The sequence below is a fragment of the Neovison vison genome, chromosome 12 (genome assembly GCF_020171115.1).
Source record: "Neovison vison isolate M4711 chromosome 12, ASM_NN_V1, whole genome shotgun sequence".
NCBI classification, from domain to species: Eukaryota; Metazoa; Chordata; class Mammalia; order Carnivora; family Mustelidae; genus Neogale; species Neogale vison.
The window spans coordinates 87,738,422-87,760,246 of NC_058102.1; the positions used below are offsets into that span (position 1 = coordinate 87,738,422).

The window sequence follows — 21,825 nt, forward strand, 5'->3', positions numbered from 1 at the left end:
AGACTTTCTCAGTCTTACATTAATTTCTTGACCTTGAGACTAGGGGAGACTGCAGGCCAGTTATTTTATAGAATTCCCTCAAGATCAGTTTGTCTGATGTTTCCTCCTAACTAGACTCAGCTTACACATTTGGTGGGAATGTCACAAAAGTGAGGCTGTCTTCTCCTTGCACCTACCAGATGGCATGGTTTCCATTTGTCCCAAATTGATGGGACTCGGTCAGTTGATGAAGGAGGTGTCTGCCAGGCTTCTCTCCTGTAAAGTTACTCTTTTCCATTTATAATTCCATTTTAATTAGTAAGTATTTGTGAAGATGTTTTGAAATTATCTAAATTTACTTTTCTTCATTAAACTTTGGATTTATTCATTTATTTATGTCAATGTAGACTCATGGCTTTCAGTTTTATCTGGTGGGTTATAATCTATTATCATCTAAATGTTTAAACCATTCCTGATTTGGTCACTGGGCGTTCCTTCAAGCTGGTTTCTGGGTCCTGTCAACATATCCTCATTACCTTTTATCCAGTATCATAGAATAGTCCAGCCTAATTTTATATTTTTCCCATCTCAGGCCTGGACCAGCCATTTCTTAAGGAGCACTCGTTGTTGTAGTGGAAATAATAATTAGAAGTCAAGATCTATTGGAGCAATGTTAATGACTGGGCCCTCTCAGTATGAAGCTGGCTGTTTATCCTAGTCCAACATTACCGGGTTCATTCTGGTATCTCCGTTTCTATAGTTCCAACTCCTCTGATGAAGAAACCTGGTCGCCTCTATTTCTAGTTTATTTATTTGATCAAAAAGCACCGTTACCTCTTGCTGGGTGATTGTCCTCCTCGCCCTTTTCAGGCACTGGCTTCCTATGCTAGACCCCCCAGCATCCACACCAGTGTCCTCCCTGTGTACCCTCTCCCCACACTTCTCAGGCCCTGACACCCCAATCCCAATTTCTTTGAGAAATGCTACATTAGAGCATAAATTCCTAGGTGAATATTTGAGGACACTCACAAGAGCAACATTTATGTACAGCTGTTGGTTGATATGCTGCTTATAATTCTGTGATTATAATTATAATTCTTATCATTCTTATTTTTTCTCCTCCTCAAGAGGCATAGCACGGCACAAATTAGAATGGCACCATAGGGATAGCCTTAAACCTACACTTTTCCATTTGTAAAAAAAAAGTGTTCTTTCATACCAGCAAACCCCAATGATGGCAATCACTGTATGAGGAAAGAACATGGTTGCTGACCTCTGTCACAGGCATTTCTACCCGGCATCTGGGTGCCGTGCATCCCATTGAAAAGCAACAGTAACTCTGCCATCGTTGGTTTTCTCTTAGGAACCAGAGTTCCCACAGGATAAATATTCCATGGTCAGTTAGCCAGTGCTTATACTGAGCATTTCCTGTGTGTCCATCAGAACCAGTGGGACAGCAAATCCAGTCTCTACATAGTGTGCAGCAAGCAGGCTGACGTTTCTGTAGAGAGAAACGTTCCCTGGGTTTATGCTGAGGGAAAATGGCTGTCAGGATTTGCTTAGCTGCCCTCACAGTGATGTTCTATCTGTAGATGCGTAGCAGGCACTGTGAACTTTGATTTTGCTTAATTGGATCTCTCTAGGGATTATTTTCTTTCAGTTCTAGAATACTGCATCTTCAGTTTAGGAAAATGGGGGGCCGTGGAAAAGTACGCAGACACAAAACCTTTCAGCCCTTTTATCCATTTTTATTTCCGTCACACCATTCTGTTTTGTCATTCCTATACATTAACTGGGTCTCTTTCCCAACAGCATCTGTAATCTAAATATTTTTGACTACTTCCAGTTCTGTCCTCAGACCATATCTTCAAAGTTTTCCTTAAACTGCTTCCTTTGTAAACTTGGTAACCAGGTAGTTGCAAGCTATAATTTTATTATGAGTTTAAAACCCGTTACATATGAAACCTTCCTCTAAAATCATAATATTTAGTAAGAATCTGATGTTATTCAGTAAGAGTCTGATGTCATGTGGTTCGCTTAGGATGAGGGTCTTGTCAAACCTGGCATTTGTGGGATTTTACTTTCTTATAGTACATTATGTTACCAAGTCCTGTGGGATACAGGAGGCATTGGGAGACATGGGGTGCTCTGAAAGGTAGAAAAGTTAGGAGTCTTATGACACTGGGGAGAAGTCATTCTCTTACCCAGATGGACTCCTCACTCAGTGGGGAATCTGTTTGAAATTCTCTCTCTCTCTTTATCTCCCTCCCCCAGCTCACACTCTCTCTTTCTCTAAAATAAATATATTTTTAATAAAAAGAAAAGAAAGTTCTTGACATACTCAGTAGAATTTTATACAAGCAATACAAATGGGAATTCAGAAGACTATGCAGAAACATGGATTGAGTTATGATAAGTAAAAAGACCCACGATACTATGTACTCTATGATTTTACAACTCTGTCAAAATATATATGCATTTGAAAAAAAACAGAGAGGGAATATAGAAAAAATGATAGTTGTATGAGATGATGAGACCATACTTTTTTCCTGTATTTTGCACACTTTTAGCAGTGTTCTGTTGCTTTTACAACTCAAAATAAGAAACACAACAGCATATGTCAGCCTTCGATAAGACACATAACATTGGGAGGCCTGGGTGGTTCAGTTGTTAAGCATCTGCCTTTGGCTCAGGTCACGATCCCAGGGTCCTGGGATCGAGCCCCACACTGGGCTCCCTGCCCAGTGGGGAGTCTACTTCTCCCTCTCCCACTCCCTCTGCTTGTATATTCCCTTTCTTGCTGTCTCTATTGAATAAATAAATAAAATCTAAAAAAAAAGACACATAATATCAAATCAGGAATAATGCTGTATATTTTAAAGAGAATTACAATTGAATGAAGGGTGTTTTTGGTTTTTGGTTTTGGTTTTTTTTAGGCTAACACCCCAAACATAAACATTCAAAATGGCTGCTGACCCTTTAGAAGGAGTCTGTCCCCTGTGTGGTCTTCCTATTGCTTAAAATAGCTTGTTAAATGCATTCTTGAGCAATGTGAATTAGGTGTTTCTGTCAACAAAGATGAGAACATTGGGACTGAGTACTTGAATCAAGAGGCAACAAGGCTCTCCTGCCCCATGTGGAGTAGTCATGGGACATCTAAGTGCTGATGTCCTCAGATGCACAGTTTAAGAAGGCTAGCTCTTGTGGCTTCTTGGACATATTCTATCCAAAGATAATGATAAAGGCATTCTCTTTCTCTTATTTCTTTTTCTTACCCCCCACCTTCCCCTCTTTAGGTTTTCACTGGAATTTTCACAGCGGAAATGTTCCTGAAGCTCATAGCCATGGATCCCTACTATTATTTCCAAGAAGGTTGGAACATTTTTGACGGATTTATTGTCTCCCTCAGTTTAATGGAACTGGGTCTAGCAGACGTGGAGGGGCTTTCGGTGCTGCGATCTTTCCGATTGGTATTCCATATTTCTCCAATTTCTTTTTACATTTCCTATCTTGCAGCTACTAAAAAGTTTTGCATAAGTTAATTTGATGATTTAAAAAATCCTTAGCTATATTCTACTCACAATTTCTGTTGGCAGTTTATTGACTTAGATACTAAAATCTTGAAAAAATTTTTCTGCTAAGTGCCCAATATAGAAGTTAGTTTTTAATGTTAGTCAACAAACAGAGGTCAATTTTAGGAAGTTCCTCAGAAAATAATGGCTAATCTAAAAGATGAAAAAGGATTCCTAAGGGCTATTTTGAGGTCTAATGAATTTGCTAGTAAAGCTGAAGTGGAACTTCTCCTTGTTCAAAGAGGTCTCTCATTTCTTCCATCATGATGACCCCTTCCAGAAAACAGGAACAAAACAGTATTTTTTTTTTTTCAAAACAGTATTTTTTAAAATGATATTGAAATTAACTGTTAAACATTGGCTTTTTTTCCCCATAACATTAGCTGAGAAGGATTTTATAATGTACCTGAGAAAACTAATGTTAAAATTATTTAAATGGGGGCGCCTGGGTGGCTCAGTGGGTTAGGCCGCTGCCTTCGGCTCAAGTCATGATCTCGGGGTCCTGGGATCGAGTTCCGCATCGGGCTCTCTGCTCAGCAGGGAGCCTGCTTCCCTTCCTCTCTCTCTGCCTGCCACTCTGCTTACTTGTGATCTCTCTCTGTCAAATGAATAAATAAAATCTTTAAAAAAATTATTAAAATGACTTTGAAACAGTTAATGATACCCTCAAAATAGCTTCCCATAAACACAGGCATAAGCTCTGTCCTGATTAAGTCCCTTGAGAAGCTGAGTTACTTTGGGGATATCCCACTCAAAGCATCAGAACTGGCTTAGGTTTTTCTCTCCTCATCGGGAAAAATACCTTAGCACTTATAACTGAAAGGATTTTAGTTTTTTTCATCAGGATATTCAGCATGTTGAGAAAAGAGAATTGGAATAAAATGGAATTATTTGTAAAACAGAGGTCTCACTCAGTCTCAGTCCTTCTGGCAAGTTTCTGGAACCTCTGTTTACTAGTCTTGGGATCTTTACTAGTCTTAGGATCCAGGCCACAGTAGACTTTTTGAAAATCGTTCTTACTATCTGGAAGATGGGATGAAGGAGTAAGAGGTGGAAGCCTGAGCACTAGTATTCCTAATAATTTTAAGAACCAGTCAGGAAGGGAAAAAATATGAATGATCCAGATATTCATACAGAGAAACACCTGGTAAATCTTAAACTCTCAGATAAGACTCAAGCTTTTAATAGGAAAAAAATGTTCCACTCTGTGCTATTGCCTTCTACCAAAATTCCTATTATGTCCTGTGTTAGTCATTAACTTATAACATCTGAAGATGACCTCATCATTATTATTTCTAGATAATGAATTATATGCATTATAATTGTAGACTATTTGCTGAGACCTTATAAATCATTTATTACAGAATATAGAAATCTCATAACAGAAGTTTGTCCTCTGAATTAATATCACTATAGGCCCTTCTCGTAAGATGTTTGATATACATGGAACTGCACCTACTAGGGCTTTGTGCTTTTCCTCCAAGTTATACCAAGCATATTCCACAGTTTCATATCAGCTATTGATTATTTACTGGCAAAAAAGAGAGATACTTAGAATTTTTACATGATTTTTTAAAAGAGACAGATGATTTATTTTTCACTTTCCTTGCCATCCTGATCTTTTGCTTCACTACAACTCAACATTTTCCTTCATATGTTCTTTGAGATGTCAAGGAAAAAATCAATAGCAAAAGGATATATTCATGTATGGGTTCTTAAAAAGTGGATTGAGGGGTGCCAGTGTGGCTTAGTTGGTTAAGCGTCCAACTATTGATCTCAGTCAGGTCTTGATCTCAGGGGCGTGAGTTCAAACCCCCTGCTGGGCTTTGCACTAGGCATGGAGCCTACTTAAAAAAAAATTTAAATTTAAAAACAAAACATAAAAAGCAGTTTGACTCAGACTAATACAGGGGGCTAGAGGCAATAATCTTGGTTCCTACTTTAAGTTTTTCATGTACTGTGAAATTAATCCATTTTGCCTGTCTGTGCCTTACATTCTCCCATTTTAGTCTAAGATAGTTAGAAAGTCCTGGGAATTTCCCAAGGTCGCTCAGTAAATTTAAGCTCATCTCACTAATTTTGTATGTTTTTATTTTAGCCATGCGGAAGATAATGGATTGAGTATCATTTGATTTTTGTTTTGATTTTTTTCCCCTTAGCTCCGAGTCTTCAAATTGGCCAAATCCTGGCCCACCCTGAACATGCTGATCAAGATTATTGGAAATTCAGTGGGTGCCCTGGGCAACCTGACCCTGGTGCTGGCCATTATTGTCTTCATCTTTGCTGTGGTGGGGATGCAACTCTTTGGAAAGAGCTACAAAGAGTGTGTCTGCAAGATCAACCAGGATTGTGAACTCCCTCGCTGGCACATGAATGACTTTTTTCATTCCTTCCTCATTGTCTTTCGAGTATTGTGTGGGGAGTGGATCGAGACCATGTGGGACTGCATGGAAGTGGCAGGCCAGGCCATGTGCCTCATCGTCTTCATGATGGTCATGGTTATTGGCAACTTGGTGGTTAGTACTAATTTGTACAACTTCTCATTCTTTGCCCAAAACATCATACCCTTGACCCAGAAGCCCAATGGTCTTGGGCCTACTAGCGTTCATGCCTGTGCTAGTTTTTAATTCTTTCTTGGCTCAAGAACCCTAAGGTACAAATGAAGGAAAAGAAACTGCTCTTTACAGAGGCCTGCTGAGTCATAAGCCCCACAACCTGTCACCCGTTTTTTCATAGCTATGGAAACAAACCTCAGCAAAGTTAAGTGACCTTCCTGAAGTCAGGCAACTGATAAATGTCAGGGCTTGTATTAGATCCTGTACTACAAAATCTACGCTCTTTCTACTACAGAAAAATTCATTTAAATTCAGAATTTCTCAACTTCGACACTGTTGGCACTTTGGGTTAGATAATTTTTTGTTGTAGAATTGTCCTACAATCCTTTTGTTGTAGAAATATCCTACAAATGTGTTGTAAGATGTTTAGCAGCTTTCCTGACCTCTACCTTTTACTGGCCAGTAACCACCCCCACCTTCCCTAAGTTGTGGTAACAGAAATGTCTCCAGACATTGCCAACTGTCCCTTAGGAGGCAAAATTGCCCTCCATTGAGAACCACCGATCAAAACCGATGGAGAGTTTTATCTAACTTGTATAAATGGCAAATCACTTTTTTGCTGTACTCTGACCTGTCTGCCTGCTGTTTTCTGCCTCTGTATGTAGAATATTCACCAACAGAGATTTTGACGCCATGTTTCTCAAAGTGTGGTCAGAGGACTAGCAGCAATGAGATCACTTTAGAGTATGTTAGAATCTTAAGCCTCACCCCAGAACTACTGAATCAGAATCTGCATTTTTAACTGGACCCCCAGGTGATTGACATGCACACTAAAGTTTAAGAAGTACTTATCTTTCAGATCAGGCCCAATCCAACTTGCCAGTCTAGAGCAAGGGGGGCTGGAAGAAGGCAAACCCAGAGGACCCCCTGTCAGCTCATCCAGAGAAGTTCTCCTCCTTTTGTGCTAGAGAAGCATGCCAGGAGGGGCTTCCTGCCCACCAGCCTCTGGACCAGCCGTGCCACCCTATTCTTTCCTATGATCTGTAAAAATGGACACTGTGATGGTTCTGTAATCCCTTCCTTTCTCCATTTCTGATCACCCTTCCCTTGTCCTACTCCTGCTAGACTTCCCACTTCTTCAGTGAATGCAGCTCTGCCTCCTGGTACATAGTGGCATCCACGTTTCCCAGCCCTGGCCTTCCCATCCGTTCTCCATCCTCCTCTTCTCACTTGTCTCTGCATCCTCTCCCCGTTACTCTACAGATACCTGAGCACATGACATTACTTCTACTTCTGGTAGCACCTTTCCAGGTTCTCCTTTGCTCAGTCCTTCTGCCCACCTAGTCTTTAGGAATCTGTGACGATAAGTCTCTTCTGACTCTCTTCTTTCCCTTCCCAGTAAACAATCTGATGCCTTTCATACACCTTAATTAATAGTATTTCTAAGATCTTCCCCATCCTTTCCATGCCTGTAACCTATCCAGTATTTCTGTAAGTGTGGTCTGAAGATCACAGCCACCCAATTTTCACTCATTAAAACAGGCGGTCCCAGGCCCTATACCAGATCTACTGAATCAGAACCTTAAAGGTGAGGCCAAGGAAATACTTATTTTTTTCATACAACCTCTCCCCAGATTTTCAGGCATGCTAAGGTTTGAGATTACAGTAGCCTAATCCAGACCCTTATTAACTCATGTAAGCGACAGCTCTAACTGTATGTAGCTGGTAGGAATGATTTTCTCAAATCTCTATCATCTGTTACTCCACTACTCAAAGACCAGTAGTGAATCCAGTTAAATAAAATTCAAATTCCTCAGCCTGGCCTTCAAAGCCCCCTCCAACTCACCCTCATTTTACCAACCATACTCCTTTATAATTCTACAAATGGCCCAAATAATTTGCATACATATTGTGCATTTATTGTTTCCATTCCCCCCACTCTACCCATACTATGATCTCCACCTAAAATGTATTGCTTGCTCTTCTTCAGAAGTGTGACAAAGTAAGGGCCAGGTGTAAATCAAGAAGTGAACACCTCTCCCAATTTGTAAAGTAAGTCTTAATAAAAATAAATTAATTAATCTTAATGTCCAATGTGGTAAAATAGGCTATTTAAACATAAATAAATAAAGCTTGGCTGGACATTTAGATATACAACAGGACACAACAGTCACAATCACTGTCTTGTTAAACTACTTTATTTTATAAATGTTAGGAAAACAAAGGAAATTAATTCTTAAGATGACATGAACTGTATTTCAGTTCTACTTTCTTGGTTTGTTGTAGGAAAGCATGGCTCTCCAAGCCTAGTTGTTTTTTTCATGTGGGTTTCCAACACTTCCCCTGCCCATGAAAATATGGCATCTGTTTCTTCTTAAATCCTACCAATAAGCTGTGTCCATCTTTATTTTCTGTTTGGGAAGATTTTTTTCCCAAAATGGATACAGTTTTTGCTTTTTCTGATTGTAAGAAAGGCAATATATTTGGGAGTACATATATATGTTTGTAAAACTATAAAAGAACCAAGAAAAGACATATTAACCTTATATTACAACCAAAACCAAACAAAGTTCCCACTTGGTAGAAAATAGTATGGAAGTTCCTCAAAAAATCAAAAATAGAACTACTATATGATCCAGTAATTCCGTTACCAGGTGTTTACCCAAAGAAAACAAAAACACTGATTAGGAAAGACATACGCACCCCTATGTTTATTGCAACATTGTTTATACTAGCCAAGATATGGAACCACTCCAAGTATCCATCCATAGATAAATGGATAAAGAGATGGGTGTATCTGTATACAGTGGAATATTACTCAGCCATAAAAAAGAATGAAATCTTGCCATTGGCAACAACGTGACTGGACCTAGGGGGTATAATGCTAAGTGAAATAAGTCAGAGAAAGACAAATACCACGTTTCCACTCATGTGGACTTTAAGAAACAAATGAGCAAAGAAAAAAAGAGACCAAAAAAAAACCCAAAACAACAACAACCCAGACTCTTAAATATGGAGAACAAACTGATGTGTACCAGAGGAGAGGGGGAGGATGGGTGGAAGAGATAAAGAGGATTAAGAGAATGCTTATTATGTTGAGAACTGAGCAATGTGTAAAATTGTTGAATATTGTACTCCTGAAGTTAATATAACACTATATGTTAATTATATTTCAATAAAAAATTTTTTTAATGCCCACTTAGTGACATTAGCACTGTCAAACCAAACACGATAGAAACTCTTGTGCCTGTCACATGAATCTGTGGGCTTCCAGTTTTAATCCTAGTTTAATGGCTGACTTCACGTCGTACTATCTACATTCACTCTCCTTTCTCCTAATGCCACCGGTACAGGTGCTGAACCTGTTTCTGGCCTTGCTTCTGAGCTCCTTCAGTGCAGACAATCTGGCAGCCACGGACGACGATGGAGAAATGAACAACCTACAAATCTCCGTCATCCGGATCAAGAAGGGGGTGGCCTGGGCCAAACTGAAAGTGCACGCCTTCATGCAGGCCCACTTTAAGCAGCGTGAGGCCGATGAAGTGAAGCCACTGGATGAGCTCTATGAAAAGAAGGCCAACTGCATCGCCAACCACACCGGTGCAGACATCCACCGGAACGGTGACTTCCAGAAGAACGGCAACGGCACGACCAGTGGCATTGGCAGCAGCGTGGAGAAGTACATCATCGACGAGGACCACATGTCCTTCATCAACAATCCCAACTTGACCGTGCGGGTGCCCATTGCTGTAGGCGAGTCTGATTTTGAGAACCTCAACACAGAGGATGTTAGCAGCGAGTCGGATCCTGAAGGCAGCAAAGATGTAAGGTCCCAGTCTAGAACCCAGCCCTGATTCTGTGTGGGAACAAGCAGCCCTGGCAGGTCCCGGGACTGGTTCAGCTGTGGGCTGGGTAGAGAGATTGGGGAATAGCCAGCTAGGTTTGAGATCCAACCCTAAGACCCATTGTCATTTTAGACCTCCTCTGGGTGACCTAGTTTCCTGAGATGTTCCTAGATCTGTCTCCGTCACTGCCAGCTCATCTCAGTCAGAGGCTGGAGCAAACCCTCCAGTACTTCCCTGCCAGTAATCCGTCTGAGCCGCAGCGCTGAGACCCACCAATAGCCACCTTCCGTTTCAGGTGGACCCCTCATCTGTGAGCAGTCCCGACAGAAGTTTTGAGGGCCCTCTGGTAATTGTTTGCCCCTCTGCAAGTGGATGGTGATGAGCTGGTCGTAAGAATTGCAGAGTCCCGTCTGGTCCTTCATCAGTGTCCGAGGTAGAGCGTGGAGGGGAAGTGTCACGCAGAGTTGGTTAAACTCCCTTTTCTTTGCCACTCTAGAAACTGGATGACACTAGCTCCTCTGAAGGAAGCACCATCGATATCAAACCTGAAGTAGAAGAAGTCCCAGTGGAGCAGCCCGAGGAGTACTTGGACCCAGATGCCTGCTTCACAGAAGGTGCAAAGGGGCAAAGACAAGGGGGGGCCATGGCCCTGGCACTGCTTGCGGATTTCTGCCGGGGCCAGTGGTTGGCTCCGCGTGGGGGCTCCGTGGCTGTCCTCAAGAGCTTTGTTCCCCACCTCCTCCTCTGGAAGCCAGTTGATATTGTTTCACATGTTTGGTTCCTACCTAGAGCGAGTTTCTATTTGCAAACATTTCTTTGTCCGTTTTCTCTTGGCATCAGCCCAAAACTTCCAATAGCAAGGCCTATTGTGGCTTGCTGTGGCTGTGTCTGCCTCCTAACTCCCCTTTTCTCATCCCTCTCACTGTTTCTTTAGAGGACATCTTCCCAATTCCAGAGGGCCCTGTCTCGGTAGTGCTGCAGCGTAGCCCTAGCCCTGGCACCCTCCGTGGCTGAGGCAGGCCTTCTGATTCAGGCCTTCTGATTCAGCCCCTGTGCTCCTGGCTGTGTGGTGGGGCAGCGGCTGCTGGGGTCAGGAGGCCGAGGAGGGGTCAGGTCTGGGCAGGGCCCGCTCCTGCTTTGACCTGCCTCTCCCGCTGGTGCCAGGTTGTGTCCAGCGATTCAAGTGCTGCCAGGTCAACATAGAAGAAGGGCTTGGCAAGTCTTGGTGGATCCTGAGGAAGACCTGTTTCCTCATTGTGGAGCACAACTGGTTTGAGACCTTCATCATTTTCATGATTCTGCTCAGCAGTGGTGCCCTGGTGAGTCCCAGGGAGAGGACGGGGAGGGATGGGCTGGGAAAGGCTTTGTAGGAGCTGGGGGAGGGTCCAGGTGGGACGCAAGCCCAGTGCCTCTGAGAGCACAGATGGCTGTGGCCCCAAGCATGATGATCTGCCAGAGTGCTTTGGCCTGATGTTTTGAGCTTTAAGGATTAGAATCCACTTATCCACATCCTGATCTTCTTTACACTCAGCGTGACACCTCTCACATCTAAGACCCCCTTTCTATCAGGATGAGAGCACAAATTATCTTCACTGCTTAGTTTACCCCGTTCTAAGCAACTTCCTCAAATGATCCTCCCTTCTTCACCTAGTATCCCAAATATCTTGTTCTTTACTTTTCACTTGCCCCAGATGGGAGGGAGGTTGGCTTCCACTACCCCATCTCCCCTCACACCCTGACTGGTTGGGAGAACTCATGGCATTAGCAGATACTTAAAGAGCCAGGTCTCTGGTGTAAAGGCTGTTCATATTCACAGAGTTGGAAGTGCTTCTCATTGATCAGTGAGGCTCAGGGAGCACTGGACACGCAGGCTCCTCCCCTGTGGGAGCTCATTATCTGGGCTTTTGCTTTTATTTTAGCTGGTTTATAACTGAGGAGACCTGGACAGGGTCAGGAGTGAGGGAGTTGTTCCCCAGTTGGTTAGATTTGAGGATAGTAGGCACTTAGAGACGTGGCATATTCTTCTTGCTTGAGTTAAGGGAAAGCTGAAGAATGCAGAATTTTGAAATGCTTTCAAAAAAGGCAGGCACATTCATGTAGGGATAGAAGCAAAGCCTAATTTGGGTGCAGAAAATAGCAAGAGAATGTTAAATTTAGTGTTAAAGATCCTGTAGGAGGGGCGCCTGGGTGGCTCAGTGGGTTAAGCCTCTGCCTCCTGCTCAGGTCATGATCTCAGGGTCCTGGGATCGAGCCCTGCATCGGGCTCTCTGCTCAGCAACAAGCCTGCTTCCCCCTCTCTGTCTGCCTCTCTGCCTACCTGTGATCTCTCTCTGTCAAGTAAATAAATAAAATCTTTTAAAAAGAAAAAAAAGATCCCGTAGGAGAAGAAGAGAAGAGAAGCTAAAATGGAGGCAGTAGGTGGCAAAGAAGAGCCGGTGGGGAATGGGGGGCCAGAGGTGGGGGGATTATGCAGGCATGTGGCAGGACAAATGCAGGAGGCCAGATGGCTTGGCAGCCTGGATCTGGGTGGGGAGAGGGGTTAATCACACTGTCCTGCCTGTCCTGGGCCTTTACTGCCTCCATAGGCCTCCCTCAGTGCTGGCTGAGGGGCTGTGCAGGCCCCCAGATAACAGGACGATCTCTGCCCATGGGAAAAGGGAGGGCCAGACTCAGGCCAGAGCCAGGAGAAAGGTATTTTGTGACTGTCATCATCGCTCTTCCTCCAATCTTGTAAACAGAAACCCAGAATTAAGGAGCACACCTCATCTTCTGACTCTTCTCTTTCTCATTGCCACAAAAAAAGAAAAGCAGAAAAGCAGCAGTGAAACAGAAGTTCTGAACCTTCTTTACTGCTCACCTTTGATAGTTTCTCTTTATTGTAGATGAATAAAACGGGGCACTTGGCTCAGTACTTGAAGACCCTGTGCAGTTAGGAGGCATGAGACCTAAGAAGAGCAAAGTGAGGGGCGCCTGGGTGGGTTTCAGTGGGTTAAGCCGCTGCCTTCGGCTCGGGTCATGATCTCAGGGTCCTGGGATCGAGTCCCGCATCAGGCTCTCTGCTCAGCAGGGAGCCTGCTTCCCTCTCTCTCTCTCTGCTTGCCTCTCCGTCTACTTGTGATTTCTCTCTGTCAAATAAATAAATAAAATCTTAAAAAAAAAAAAAAAGAGCAAAGTGAAGGGGCGCCTGGCTGGCTCAGTCAGTTAAGCACCCGACTCTTGATTTCAGCTTTGGTCATAATCTCAGTGTTGTGGGATCAAGCCCCGCTTTGGACTCAGCGGGAGTCTGCCTGAGATTCTCTCTCTCTCCTTCTTCCCCTCACCCCGTCTCCCAGCTCACGCTCTCTCTCTCAAAAAAAAAAAAAAAAGCAAAGTGAAGCTACTGCTAAAATGTCTGAGAGAAGCCGAGAGTGGGGTTATGATGGGACTTTGGGGGGGAGCTCTATCCAGAGCTGCCAGTGACCGGAAGTTCAGTTGGGCATCTCACACGTATTGGGTAACAGGATGAATCTCTGCAAAGAGAGATAAGGGGAAACTTGACATGGAAGCTGTTGAGTAGTTCACTGAGCAGAGGGGGTTTATTTGTACAAAAGACCCCTGAGAAGAACGATGGACCATGACCTCTCCCAGCTGCCCAGTGATGGAACTGGAGCACATGATGTGCCTCCTTTTTGGAAGTGTATCTGCAGCAGCCCGATTCTGTCCTTCCTTCTGGAACAGTCCAGAGCAGGACCTCCTATTGTAGGACACGGGACTTTTGATCCCCCTGTAGTTTTCTCTCACGTTGCAGGACTCCCTGCTCTCCCTCCACAGCCCTCCACCCCAGTCATGGAAATGTTCTACCTTCGTGTTAGGAAGTCACTTCATTCAGGAATTCCAGAGAGAGAAAGTTGGACTAAGATTTTCTTCACCTGAGCGTCTCCCAGTCCTGTGACCCTCCCCCATATTTGTGGCATCAGGGGCTGCAGGGAGAAAAGATTTTATCATATAAGCATATAGAGTGTCAGCAAGGACACGGAGAAGCTAGAACCCTCAGACTCTGCCGGAGGACATGTAGAACGGTGCCACCATGCTGGAGCGCTGGTTGGCGGGGCCTCAAAAACTGAAGCCTACAGTCGCCACGTGAGCTGGCCAGTCCCCTTCTAGACATTATACCCCAGAGAAAGGAAGACATGTCCACATAAAACAGATGCACGAATGTTCATAGCAGTGCCATTCACAATAGCCAGAAAGTAGGCACACAAGTGTCCATCAGTGAGGAAGGTAGACAGACTGCCATACAGCGACACATTGGAGTCTTCTTCATCGGTCAAGAGAAACACAACTCTGATGCGGGCTGCAGCATGGATGAACTTGGAAACCTCTGTGCTCAGGGAGAGAAGCCAGTCACCAGGGACCATGTATCGTCTGATTGCCTTTATATGAAATGTCCAGAATGGGCAGATTGGAAGAGAGGAAATAGCATAGTGGTTGCCTGGGACTCGTGGGACGCAAGGAGGCCAGAGGGTGGCAGCTAGAAGGTGTGGGGTTTCTTTTGGGGGTGGATGGAGACACTCTAAACTTGATTGTGTGATGGATATACAAGTCCGAATGTACTGAAAGCTTTCGAACTGTACACTTGAAATAGCGGCATCATATGCTGTGGATTGTATCTCAGTAAAACATTTTTTAAGAAGCCACATGTGGCGGGGGGTGGCGGGGTGAGAGAGACAGGAAGCCCAGCATAGGCCAGCCACAGGGGGAGGAGCTGCCGAGGGGTGGGGGCCTTCCCAAGCTGCTTGCCTCCCTGCAAGCACCTTGGGCAGCCTCTGCTTCTCTTCCAGGCCTTCGAGGACATTTACATCGAGCAGAGAAAGACCATCCGTACCATCCTGGAATACGCCGACAAAGTCTTCACCTACATCTTCATCCTGGAGATGTTGCTCAAGTGGACAGCCTACGGCTTCGTCAAGTTCTTCACCAACGCCTGGTGCTGGCTGGACTTCCTCATTGTGGCTGTACGTGTCCTGCTTTCTACTTACCACCCCTTCTCGTAGGGAAACAAAAGCAGGGATGTTCCTTCCTCTAATGGCCAGAGTTGCCTGGGCACCCAGGATGTCGGACAAGATCTAGGTGTAGTTTTGGGGAAAGCTCCTGTCAGAGCACTCAGAGCTTAACTTCGGGCGAGGGAACTCTGAAGTCCCTCCATCGGCCCCACGGGTTAACCAACCAGCTCTGGGCTCTGGTGTTTTGGCTTGGAAGAGTCAGAGATTAGGAGCGGGAAGTGGAATCGTTGGTGCCAACACTCCTTGTTATTAGGCTGGGAACAAACAGTTCTTGCCCTGCACCAGCAGGGTGCCCTCTTTCTGGTGCCAGGGGAGGGGTGAGGATGAGGTGGGGTACAGGTGTGGGAGGGATCTCGGTAAAGCTCTCTCTGCTGACCATTCCTATGGATACTTCCATCACCTCAAGGCTTTGCACCAGACTCCTCCGAACGAGTCCGCCTGTCCAGAAGCGGTGGTGTTCACACTGATATCCACGCCCCTTCCCATACACTGCCATTTCCACAGTGGTGATCACACGAGAATCCTTTTCTCCTCCAGGTTCCAAGACCATTTCCAAGGCTTGCCAGCCATCACCTCCTGTCTTATTTTTCAGGGTGGAAGCTGCATCTTCTGTGATCGTTTCTCACCCCACAAGCCCTTGTTCCTTGTTGGCTTTTCTAACTGTGATGAATGCTTCTTATTCTGTGTAATCACCAAAGCTCTTTTCTTCTAGCCAAATCAGCATTCGAAAGAAAGGGTGAATGGGAATTTCAGGACCAGGGCCTGTGGAGAATTCACTTCCTGCTGAGCTGAGCGCTAAGTGCCAAGCAAGCGGAGTGTTTGGAGGCTGGTTGGGTACATATAGAATGCAGGTTTCCTCAGCCGTATAGTAAACCACCTAGAGCATGCCTCTAGGATCCGGAATGGAACAGCATGGACGCCTCTGTCAGATAATGGGAGCCCAGCACTCCGCACCAGTGATCTCTGCTCTAGAATACATTCCTGTTCCTGTAAATGTCTGTGACTTCTGACTACCACGGTTAATGACTCCTTCCAGGGGATGTCACTCTGCTCCTATTTGCATTCCCTTTTCAGAAACCCAGCCTTTAGGGAGATGCCCAGATGAGGTGAGGAAGTCATCCCCTGCCCTTAAAGTGAGCCCAACAGGTACTGCCGCAGAGGGCGGCAACCCGAGGCCGTCCTGGCAAATTTCAGCACTCCTGTCAGCAGCCGCCACTAGTGCCTTCTGACGGAAGGGCTCCACCTCCCACAGATGGAAGGCTTGAGCTCTAAGAAAGAAGGAGTGGGCTCGGGGTATGGCCCAGAGAATAAAGGGACACTGGGCCCACTTTCTTTCACAGAACAGGACCCCCTGGTACCCAAATAAGCTGATAAAAGCACTGAGGGTTGTGCGCATTAGCATTTATTTAGGAAACATTTTCATTCCCTTTTATACTAGGTGGCAGAGAAACAGAAGGTATGAGACAGACACAGAGCAAGCATTTATCCATAACCTCCTCAGCTTGAGGGCATTGCTGGATTCTTACATTGCCGTGAGTCCTGACAGTGGTTCCTCAGAACTCCTCGGTACAGGTTATTAGTCAACAAATAGAAATCAAACACCATTCTGTGTGTAGAGCTATCCCCAAAGCTACAGTGAGCCATGAGGGGCATGCAGGCATGGCCCCAGCTCCTTAGGCGCTCACACCAGCTTGCAGGACCCCTTGGGGCTGGCTCCACCCTTGCTGGGCCTGGCTCCAGCATTCTGGGATCAGGGCTCTCCTGGGACCCTCCCATCCACTGGCTTCTCTTGGACACCATAGTGCATTTAGTATCAGATGTTTACGGAGCACCCACAATGTGCCAAGCTCCCACCAGGAGTTGTGGGGGATACAGAGAGTAGAAGACGTGGACACTTCTCTCTAAGGGCCTGCAAGGCTGAGACATGTAGGCAAACAATTACTGTATAAAGCAGCATGCGTTAAGGGAGAAGAGGCCCCAGTCTGTCCCTTGGCTGCACCACCGGCCACTCCTGAGTTGTGAATGGGGAAGAAGGCTCACATGCACCTGCACAGCTGGAACCATCCGAGTTTTTTGCTGTCATGTGCCCTTGGCATTCTAGAACATCCAGCGGGTGTAAATTTTAGGTCCCATTCTAACTCCACCTCTGAGAGAAGCTCTTCTTTCTAGCTCATTCCCCAGTGACTAGATGTCCAAATCTGTTATTCCTCACCATCTTTCTTTCCCTAATGGATTCTCCTTCCTCTGTGTTATCCCTTAAAGCTGCTGAGAGGACTTTTTAACAATCATGTGGATAATCCGACAACCTCCAAGGTTAATTCTCTTTGGTTACAAGCCATGGAATTCTCAAACAGAGACAATGTTTCATTTTGCTCAGGTCCTTGGCTGCAGTGGAGACCTTGTCCTGTAGAAGAGTTTTGTCAACTTTCCCCCAGGGAAATTTATCCCGTTATATCAAGAGGTTAACCAGCATATCAGTTCCAGGGACGGGAACTTTCAGAGACCACACATCCTGAATTCAGACTATGACAAACATTGTCCATTTGAAAATGTTCACATCATTTGGAAAAAGTTACCTAGTGTCTCCCTTTTTTTTCTATTCCTGTAGCCATTGGTACCCTGAATTTTTACTTCCCCTCAACTCCTTTCTTTTTTCCAGGTTTGATTCTTTCCTTGAAGTATACTTTCAGCAAGGAGCTGGTTACCTCCGGTGAAGGTTTAGCATGGGGACTCAGGATTATCAGAGCGCCCTCAGCTGCTAAGCACTAGCCCACATAGGCTCCTTGCTGACCCCGTCTTGGGAGATCTTGGCTAGATTGATCAGCTGAGCAGCATGGTATCTCAGCACCATTTAGAGCCAAGCCAGGGAGCAGCATCTGTACCTCCATCCTTCTTCCCACCCCAGGCCTCTTTGTAATCAGACTAACCCACTGCCCTGAAGAGCTGGAGTGTCCCTGCCACGTGCAAGGCCTATTGTGCATGCCATCGCCCCTCAAAGCTTAGTGTTTGGCCGTCTTTACCTGGCATAGTTTCTCAGGGTAAGGTTGACTCAGGGGTATTTGATCTCGGGCAGTTGGTGAAGATGGGAAAGCTCACCTTCAGATATGCCTATTAAGGTCTCACCAAGAATCTGGCAATTGTAAATTATTTGGGGTTAAGAGTTGACTGCACTTGGCAATCATAGGCAAAACACACCTCCATCTAGAGTCTTACTGAGAATGATAAATGGAGGGGAAATGATTGGTTGGTGCTACTGTTTCCACATAAATCTTTTGAGATCCTTGTTTTAGACAAAAAATGAACTCTGAAGCATGTACCCTTCAAAGAACAGGAGTAAATCGAGCAGGCTTTAATTCCAGATCTGTTTGGAATACTGCCTAGGACTCTAGGGAAGATACCTTCACTGATGGATTTTGAGTCCATGCATAGACAAAGGTTCACACCCCTTTTAAAAATTGAAATCCTTGAAAAAAAATTGAAATCCTTGAGCATGCTCATCCCTTTCTCTCACTAGGTCACGGACATTCCACTTCTGCCTCCTGCCAGTCCTCCTGCTTCATTATAAAAAGAAAAGAACTTATTTTTTAAAATGTTTCATACAGTTCTGAGACACAGACTCAAAGAATTAAAGCCCTCAGCTAGAGATAAAAAAAAGCAAATGAAACTGAGTTGTAGATTGTTTCCATTTTTCTCCTTTAAATTTGCTTTAAAATATCAATGTAGGCCAGGCAGATCTGTAACCATCACTTTCTAGTAGAGGGAACTTAAGAATGACCTATGGGAATATCCTAACCTATCCCAGAATTTGTGGTGCAGTACATGGGAAAGACTGCTCCAAGAAACCCAGAGCCCAGACTGCCAGGATTCGATTGGCTAAAGGTAGTTCCCTTGGTGGGAACTCGGGTCAGGCCTCTCAGGTCAGGCGCAGGCAGCCCCAGATATAGTTGGCATCCGGTGTTAAGGAACCACATGGGAACTGCTCTGGGAGCTCTGGTAGGACAAAGTGAGTTTGGCTCTGGAAGAGCAGGAAGGCATTTAAACATCATGACTCCAGGCCTGGAGACCTGCAGGCTTCTCCCCAGCAGGGTGATACAGTCAACTCCGGATTGTTCTGATACCGATAACCATCTCTTGGGATATTGTCGTTTTACCTGCCAGTCGGGGATGTGACCTCTCTGTGGAAGAAGGAGCTCTGGCCTGGAAATAAGGAGTTTCCAGGGTCTCTATTTCTGGCTCCAGAACTGCCAGTGTGACGCCCGGCAGTCTTGTGTAGGGGGCTCAGTGTCCTCATCTGTGACTACAGTTTTTTAAATTGCTCTAAGTTTATCCTTCCAGCTGTTTTTCTAACAATGAGAGTCCAGGAAAGAACAGACCTGAGGCCAGTTCATTCTGAGCTGTTTCTGGAGAGAAAGAATGGGGATGATAAGGAGAAGTACAGGTTCAGTTTTCAGGCCCACCCAAGTTCTTATGAAGGCGTCTGGTTGTAGTTCAGAGACGGAAGGATTATTATAGTTGAAAGTGAGAGACGGAAGACTTGCTTAAGGGAGTTCTCATGGAGACAAAACTGTCTAGAAATTGCTTCCTTTGGTTCTTGCCTTCTTGGGAACGGCAAAACCAGCTGTGGCGCTTACTGGATACATTTCCTTTGTTGACCGTAGTAACTCATCACGTTCTCCGGCAAATGGTTTCTTGTCAACCAGGAGCAAGAGAGCTTGTCCCTGTTGGAAATCCATGGTGAATGAGCTGAGGAGGGGGCAGCTTGTGTGGAGTGTGTGTATTTATCTGTATTCTTTTCCATAGGTACCATTAAATTTGTCTGGCTTAATTTAATGGCAACTTCTGGGAGCTGCAGAGGCTGTAAAGGGCGAGGGTAAGGTTTTTGTCATCTGTTCAGGCTCCTCTCCTTCCACTGGAACGTCCTCATTCCCCCTCTCCCTTCAGCCTCTTCCCTTTGCCAACCTTATGTATGTTCTACCGCCTCCTCTCGATTTTCTCCTCCCCCTTGTGTTTTTTCTTCTGCCTCTCAACCTCCTTTCCTTTCAGGTCGTTTGAGTCCAAGTTGAAGTAGGCAGCTGGTGTTACCCACTCTCTCTCCCTGGGGGGCCCAATCTGTGTAATCAGTGCTAGGGGCTTTATTCTAACACTCTGGAACCTCTTTTCTTGTTTTTCTTTGTTTTGTTTTGTTTCCTTTTTTGTTTTTGTTTTTCTCTTCTGTTTCCGTGTAGGTCTCTTTAGTCAGCCTTATAGCTAATGCCCTGGGCTACTCGGAACTAGGTGCCATAAAGTCCCTTAGGACCCTAAGAGCTTTGAGACCCTTAAGAGCCTTATCACGATTTGAAGGGATGAGGGTAAGATACTAAGAGCAGCTGATCCTTCTGCATGCCGATGGAAACTGTTTACGCATGCTAGAACTGATCACACGGTGGGAAGATCATTCAGACACGATCTGTGATGCAGCTGCTGATTTGATCCTCCACTCTCTCCCCGCACCTGCCCCGTGCGAGGGGATCGCATCAAGCTGCCTCATCACATTAATATGGGCCCCGCCCCAACAGCGTGCCATCGCAGAACATGTTAACGCTGGCTATTCTCATTTGGCCTGGCTTACCTGTAGCACTTGGGGCGGCTTTCTGGGCTGTTGATTTAATAGGGAGAATCACCAGGTGCAAAGAAGGGGAATTTTAACCCGCGGCCCCACTGAAAAGCAGAGACCGCAGGCAGGGCTAGTGCCGGGTAGGGCATCGGCCAGGTGGGAGCTGTGGCCGTGCCGTCACTGAGAACGCAGCAGAGAAGGGGCTAGAAGACATGATGGCAGGCCTGGAATTGGGAACGGAGCAGAATTTGGCATGGCCCTGGGAAAAGAAATGCTTTTCTTTTTATTCTGATTCCTCTTATTGCACCTTGTTGTTCTCAGCCCAGTCCCATAAGGACTGGCAGCCTCTGTCTGATAGCAAAGCTTTCCTCCTCACCCCCTACCCCTCTGCCCACGCTATATGGTCCCCTATCCTGACACCGCAAAATAACAATCAGGTATGACGCCAGATGACTTCTCCACTAGTTCTGAAATTTCCTGACACCTGCTATTCCTGCTTTGGTGATACTCCACCCAGATCCAAACAGGGCAAGGTGCTGTCACCCTGCCAACTTAGAAACACAAGGCTCCCTCTTTTGGTGCCCTTTTGCTGTCTCTGTTGGTTAAAAAAAAAAATGTGCATGTGTGTGCATGTGCGTGTGCACACACACACATGCTAAAAAGTCAATTTCCTAAAATCAAGTGGGCAACTGTCTTTTAGTGGTAATAGTTGTCCCGTGGTAACAGAGAGGTCTGTTATACTTAACGAGACCAAGAAAACTCATTTCCATTCAGATGTTGAATACATGCAGGAGAGCAAACCGAGGATACGTTTTTAAATGTGCAAATATCAGAATGTAGGAATGAAAATTTACAGTGGCCCCCAGGAAGCAAGACTGAGTGGAGGAACTAGGTACCAGGACAGTGCTGCTTCATCCATTCCTCATCTGTGGTCCCTGGGCACTGTTCCACAAACAACCCCCAGTTGGACAGGAAGATGAAAACTTCACTGCACCTCGGGAATTGTGTTTTGTTAGTTTGCTTTTCGCCACCAGTTGCATCTCTGCTGTAGCACAGTCACGGTTCGGTTTACTGCATATCAGCTTTCTGCAACCCGCGTGAAACCGTCTACAGGAAAGTCAGGTCCACGGCAGCACAGACTGCTTTCAATTTAAAGAAACAAAGCAAAACTTGGGAGTCTAACTCTTTCTCCCAGAAATCAGAGAGTTGTTGGAGCAAGTGCAGGGAGGTCACTGTAAG

General features: G+C 45.2%; 1 protein-coding gene across 1 annotated transcript in view; it reads left to right on the top strand.

Annotated features, from left to right (window-relative positions):
• SCN8A (sodium voltage-gated channel alpha subunit 8) overlaps positions 1 to 21,825 on the top strand; it is a 180,833-nt gene that overhangs the window by 137,690 nt on the left and 21,318 nt on the right. The window contains exons 16-22 of the mRNA XM_044229304.1: positions 3,276 to 3,449; positions 5,711 to 6,067; positions 9,460 to 9,930; positions 10,448 to 10,565; positions 11,116 to 11,270; positions 14,772 to 14,945; positions 20,219 to 20,341. Coding sequence (XP_044085239.1) covers positions 3,276 to 3,449; positions 5,711 to 6,067; positions 9,460 to 9,930; positions 10,448 to 10,565; positions 11,116 to 11,270; positions 14,772 to 14,945; positions 20,219 to 20,341 — 1,572 coding nt within the window. The remainder of the gene's footprint in view (positions 1 to 3,275; positions 3,450 to 5,710; positions 6,068 to 9,459; positions 9,931 to 10,447; positions 10,566 to 11,115; positions 11,271 to 14,771; positions 14,946 to 20,218; positions 20,342 to 21,825) is intronic.